The sequence below is a fragment of the Rhagoletis pomonella genome, unplaced genomic scaffold (genome assembly GCF_013731165.1).
Source record: "Rhagoletis pomonella isolate Grant_MI unplaced genomic scaffold, Rhpom_1.0 Rhpom_scaffold_00008, whole genome shotgun sequence".
NCBI lineage: Eukaryota > Metazoa > Arthropoda > Insecta > Diptera > Tephritidae > Rhagoletis > Rhagoletis pomonella.
Genome location: NW_023458562.1, coordinates 45,234,225 through 45,240,142, shown reverse-complemented (window position 1 = coordinate 45,240,142; position 5,918 = coordinate 45,234,225). Strand labels below are relative to the sequence as shown.

General features: G+C 32.8%; 1 protein-coding gene across 1 annotated transcript in view; it reads left to right on the top strand.

The window, feature by feature from the left end:
• Positions 1-5,918, top strand: part of LOC118744937 (triple functional domain protein) — a 19,375-nt gene that overhangs the window by 11,785 nt on the left and 1,672 nt on the right. The window contains exons 3-4 of the mRNA XM_036478379.1: positions 4,177-4,269; positions 5,552-5,858. Coding sequence (XP_036334272.1) covers positions 4,177-4,269; positions 5,552-5,858 — 400 coding nt within the window. The remainder of the gene's footprint in view (positions 1-4,176; positions 4,270-5,551; positions 5,859-5,918) is intronic.

Genomic DNA, 5,918 nt, shown 5'->3' with positions numbered 1-5,918 from the left:
CAGCATGCAATAACACCATACACAATAATTCCCATTACTTGGACATTAAAAAGCAGTTTCAGAAGTGAACTAGTGTTATTTTATCATTTTTCCTTTTTCTAAACGGTTATAATGCCACCAGTACATAATAGCGAAAGGAGGGGAGGGGCGGGGGACGCGAGCGTGACGTCGAACGCGGCGCGGGGTGGCGCGGGGCGGCGCGCGAACGCGGACCGCCGCTACGCCGAGCACTTTCAAAATTGTATAACTGGGTCACTACGTACATACGTGCACTAGTTTGCTTTATTACTCAAATTGTTAAGTATAAAAGTTGGTCTTATTGCTCAACGAGAAATGAAATAAAGCAAATTTGTGTTATTTCACATTCAATTGGGAAATAAAACAAATTGGCGTTATTGCCGTTTGTGTTATTTCACCCCCCCGCTAGCTACCACTGTGCGGCGGAAAATACTATAGTGGTCTAGGTGCCTAAATTATAAGATAATATAGAGATTCCTGCAAAAAAATAACACCTTTTAACCATCCCTTCCGACAAGCTTCGACTTATCCACATAGATGCTCACTGATGCCTCCGTCCAACTTATACTTCCCGTCCACTCATCTCGAGGGAAACATGCGTAGAGAAAGAACTCACTAATTCGAATATAGCAACGTGGGCTTGCTGCGTTAGGCATGGCCTTTACGCCTGAGTCGGGGTGCTCCACTGAGTCCAATTAAGATGGCCCGTTGACTTATACAACAGTTTCTCATCTAGAATCTAGCTGAAAAACTTGACTCAATCCGGAAATTGTCAGGCAAATGCCGCCAATTGAGCGTAGAGTAGCGGAGGATATCTAAAGATAGGTAGCATCTTCATTAGAACGACGAATCGGACAAGGAAAAATGTAAGAGACGGGCCCATGGCAGCCTACTTTCAACGTTAGATGAGTTAATGAGCTAAGGTAACCTTAACTAAGCTATATCCTTATAAATTTGAGCGAAATACCCGCGAAATTAACTCCAACTGTACTTTGCGTGATGTGCTTGTTTTCATGCCTTAACTAATCACTCATACGCCATGGACAAGGCTGGGTGTGTGTGTACTCGAACTCGGGTTTGCCGCTGGTACTGCATTGTGTTTGCTATTTATACAGACGTTTACTTGTTATCAAGCTTCACTTTTTTCATACATAGTCGTAAGTTTTGTACATGACAAATAATAAAAGCACGAAGAAAAGATATAACACTTTCTTTGCTATTTATTAGTCGTTTTATAGAATTTTACTGATAATGAGCTCTTGAATGACTCAGTGAGAAGCTAACTCGGGTGCACTTGTATTTATATATGCAAGTATGTACGTCTGACGATCATATTTGCCCAGCTGATCTGTGTAAATTTATATAGGATTTCATACATTTAAAATACTTTTTTTATATATATGTATGTATATACATACATATGCACATATATGCATTTATGTACATATCAATACTACAGACGAATGTAGTTCAGGAGCACTTTGATTAACACTTACATATTATGTATATACCGCACTTACACTGACTAGTTGCGAATAAGCAAAATAGACGAAAGAAAGGCAATGCCTGCTTGAAGCTTATCGCTAAATTACAAAGCGTAAAATAACTGATTCGGATCATTGGAAATCATTGAAAAAAAAAATTTAAAATAACATTTATGTACATACATACAATGTAGAGAGGGGGACCGATACTAAGCATTTAAAGTATAATTCCATACATTGACGAAAGTATAAATTGGAATTTTAGCAGGTTTGTGCTTTTCTTCTTTTGTTTGTTAATGCTTATGTTTTTATGAAAGTATAGCCCATTACATAAAAAAACTAAGTGCAGCTAAGCCACACTGGAGAAGCTAAACTTACGTTACATATCTATGTCTCATAAGCAGTACACATACATACATAGATCTGCTTTTGCTTAAGGTTATATTTCTTGTCTTTTTTCGATCTATGTAGATCCCTACCTCTCTACCCCTGTTCGTTCTAATTACATTTATGTTATACTGTTTTCCTTTATCTTGTTTACCTTTATACTCTATCGATAAAAAAATCGATAGTAACATCCAACAAAATATCGATAACAAAAACGATAAAAATATCGATAACAAAATCTATAAATAATCGATAACAAAAATCGATTAGTAAATCCATAAAAATATCGATAACAAAACCGATAAATATTCGTTAAAAAATCGATAATAATATCGATAAATAAACGACAACAATATCGATAAATAATCAATGACAAGATCGATAACAAAATCTACAAATAATTCATCGCAAAATCGATAACAAAATCGATGACAAATTCGATAAAAATTTCGATAGCAAAATCGACAATAATGGTGGTAGTAAAATCGATTAGGAAATCGATAAAAATATCGGTAACAAAATGGATAAAAACATCGATAACAAATGATAAAAAATATCGATAACCAAATTCATAAAAATATCGATAGCAAAACCGATCCAAATATCGATAAGTCCAGAGAATCTCTAAAATCCCAAAATAGTTCCTAGATTGAGTCTCTGTGTCTCTATCTATATCCTTTTCTATATAATTACCTTTATTTTAATCGTTCTTCCTCTATCTTCAACTTTACTTTCTTCATCTTTACTTTCTTCATCTTTACTTTCTTCATCTTTATCTTCATCTTTTTCTTTATATTTATCCATGTTTTTACTTTTATGTTTATAATTTTCTTCATCCACATATTCCCCTTTACCTTTGCTCTTATAAGTTTTAAATTTACCTTGGTCTTCCTTTTTTTTGCCTTTATCTTTACGCATCTTTATTTTTGTGTTTGTTTTTATTTTTACCTTTGCTTGTATCCTTTTCTTTATCATTGTGTGCACTCACCTTTACTTCCATTCTTGTATTGGTATTTTTCTAAGTGTTATTCTTTAAGTTTTTTTGTTAAATTAAATCCGTGTGCAATTTTTGTTGAATTTAACAATTTACTCCCAACCAACCAACCGCCGCTAAAGAAGTTTCACTTCAAGAGCCCATATAAATGCAAGTTTTTGACTTTGTGCAGAAATTATGAAAATTTCGCAGTTTCAATAAAAATTTCAAACTTTTTAATCAGAACAAATTTTTGTAATGTAGTGCAAATTTGAAATAGCTAGGACTTGCCGTTAATTTTTGGCTTTTTTTTTTTTTTGGTAAAGGTGCTGCTCATTCTCTTCCATACATATAAAAAATTGTCGAAAACTTCTTAACATCATCAGCAAAAAAATGCCATCAATTTGGTTTGTTTTTATATATTTTTTTTGGTTTTTAAGATTTGCCTATACATACTTTCTTACAGTTTGAGCTCATATTCGGATTCAGCGGAAAGTTTTACATAAGAAGTAATGTTCAGTGCCACAGATCAGACTTCTTGTAAACTAGTGTTATTGGGTTTGTGAGTCCTTGAAACTAGCACAAAATACATATATTTATGACCTTTCATATTCTTATTTGGCGGACAAAATCCAAAAAGAATCGTTGGTTAACCAAAATTAGTCGAAATATCTTTAATTTGAATTTTTTTTGTTTCAGTCGAGAGTATACAAATTTTTACATAAAAAATTTTCCCAGCAATATTACCATAAAAAAGTAGTTCAGTAAAATGCAAATAAAGTAATCCTGAACCAGTAATAATTAAAGGTAAAATACTGTATTGAAAATGTCTTTAAAGTTAGTCGAATTCACGGGTACATGTACACATATACATATGTACTTTATAAATGAAATGATATACAATATGAAGTCCAGTAGCTGTCAAGTGTTGCTTTTCTTTTCAGTGATGCCTATGGCCGGCCTTCTTAGACGGCAGGCCTGAATGGCTGGTGACTCACTACTATGTAAATGGAGTGCAGTTCACTTGCGAAGAGAAAAGTCAATGAAAGCAAAGCACAAAAGATATAATTAATAATACGTATTTATATACATACATATGTGCTAATTGTGCGTTGTATAAAATAAATAAAGGGTTGGATATGGTTCATAAAAAAATTTATTTTACATATGAATATTTTTATTTCCCGACTGATAACTGAAATTTCCTGAAAAAATGCAAAATATATACAAATATAAGCTTACATAAGTAAATAAATAGCTAAGGCAATGTTTTCATGCTTTCAATTAATAATAATTTTACTCTTTCTCTTTCAGAAATTATCGCTCAGCGTCACGTCCAAAGACTGAAATTATTGGCACCACAAATCATCCGATCATTGATAAGTGCAAATCGCTCTACCAGCCAAGGTAAATGAAAGAAAAAATCGGAAAAATATAGTTTTATTAAGAAATTGATATCAAAGTAATGAACGACATCCGAAAATCGGCACAAATGTCGTGAAATTCTTATTGATTTCAAAAGATAGCGAAAAGTAATAAATGTGCGACACGGCGTATGAGTCATGCAAATATGTTAAGATTAGAAAATAAAATAATGTAAAAAAAATATTTTTTAAAAACAAGCTTTTATTTAACATGTACAATCAAAGGAATAAAATAAAGTAGTGTAACAAAAGACTTTTTAGCAAGAAAATTTTGTCAAAACTGCACTAAAAGGAATAAAATAAAATAAGTTAAGGTCTCGTTAAAGTTACTAAAAGCCATTTAGTGAAAGGAGTTATTCAAACTCTAATGAAAATTATTAACAATTTGTACTAATTTACTTCGTTTTTAAAAAAGCTTGTCGGCGAATTCAGCGTACATGCATAATTGGTTAGGTATGTATGTATATGTATGTATGCATATATTTAAATGTCGGTTTGCTTTACATTATTTTATTTTATAATTTTTAGTCCATTTATAAAAGCGTTGTATATTAAAAAGTGTTATTTCATTTTATGTACAAAATTTTGCAATAGATATTAAAATAATTAAACTTGCAATGAAAGAGAACAGAAGACTTGGCAAGCAAAATGTTGTTTGCTTACATATAGCAGCAGTTAATTTTATTTAAAGAAATGGCGTGTCCTTCATTTCCGTTGCAGCATGACATATATTTAGGCGCAATATTTAACTTCTTCTGTCGGGGCGACATCTGGAGTCTTCTAATTCTTACAACGAGGTTCATATCTAGACTAGGTTGATATCAGAATTTGCCACAAGTAGCTTTGCTACACTATCGCCGACAGCTTTAACAATTTTATAGTGGTTTTACGTTCTTTGGCAAATTACGCTCTGTTAGCCATAAATCTTACTATTTTTTGACCGCCTTTGAATCAAGACCCCTGGACCATATGGGGAATTCAATTATATTTTAAATTGCATTGTCATCGTGATTGGAACTATGCTGAAAATTTCAAGTCTCTAACTTGTCGGAAGTCAGTTTAAAATCGATTGGAAATTTCCGCGATTGGCGCGGGATGACCAAGTTAAATAAAAGCTTATAAAAACATTAATACAATTCAACCAATACTTTCATATACAAATTTTCTTACTAAGAATATCAAGTGCCGAGTAAATAAGTTAAGCTTAATTCAGAACTTGCCACTTACTTACTTATCATTAATAAATATCTATTTTTTCTACATAGAGATGAACATGAAGAGGAAGCTGAGGCTGTATTGCGCGATAAGAGCTCGCAGCATATCAAACCCATTCTGGATGAACTTATAAAAACAGAGGAGACTTATGTGGAGAATTTGCGCATTGGTTTGGAGAATTATGGAAATATATTTGCACGGAAAGACCTGCCCATTGGATTGCGTGGCAAAAAATATGTGCTGCTTGGTAATATTGGTCAGATCTATGAATTCCATTTGGAGGAATTTCTACCAATGTTGCACGCGAACAGAAGAGACTTGAAGCGAATATTTGACGAATTTCAGCACTACATTGATGTAAGTCTTGAAGCGATTAAAAATAAAAGAGACAAAGCAAGTAAAAAAAAAATTGTACAA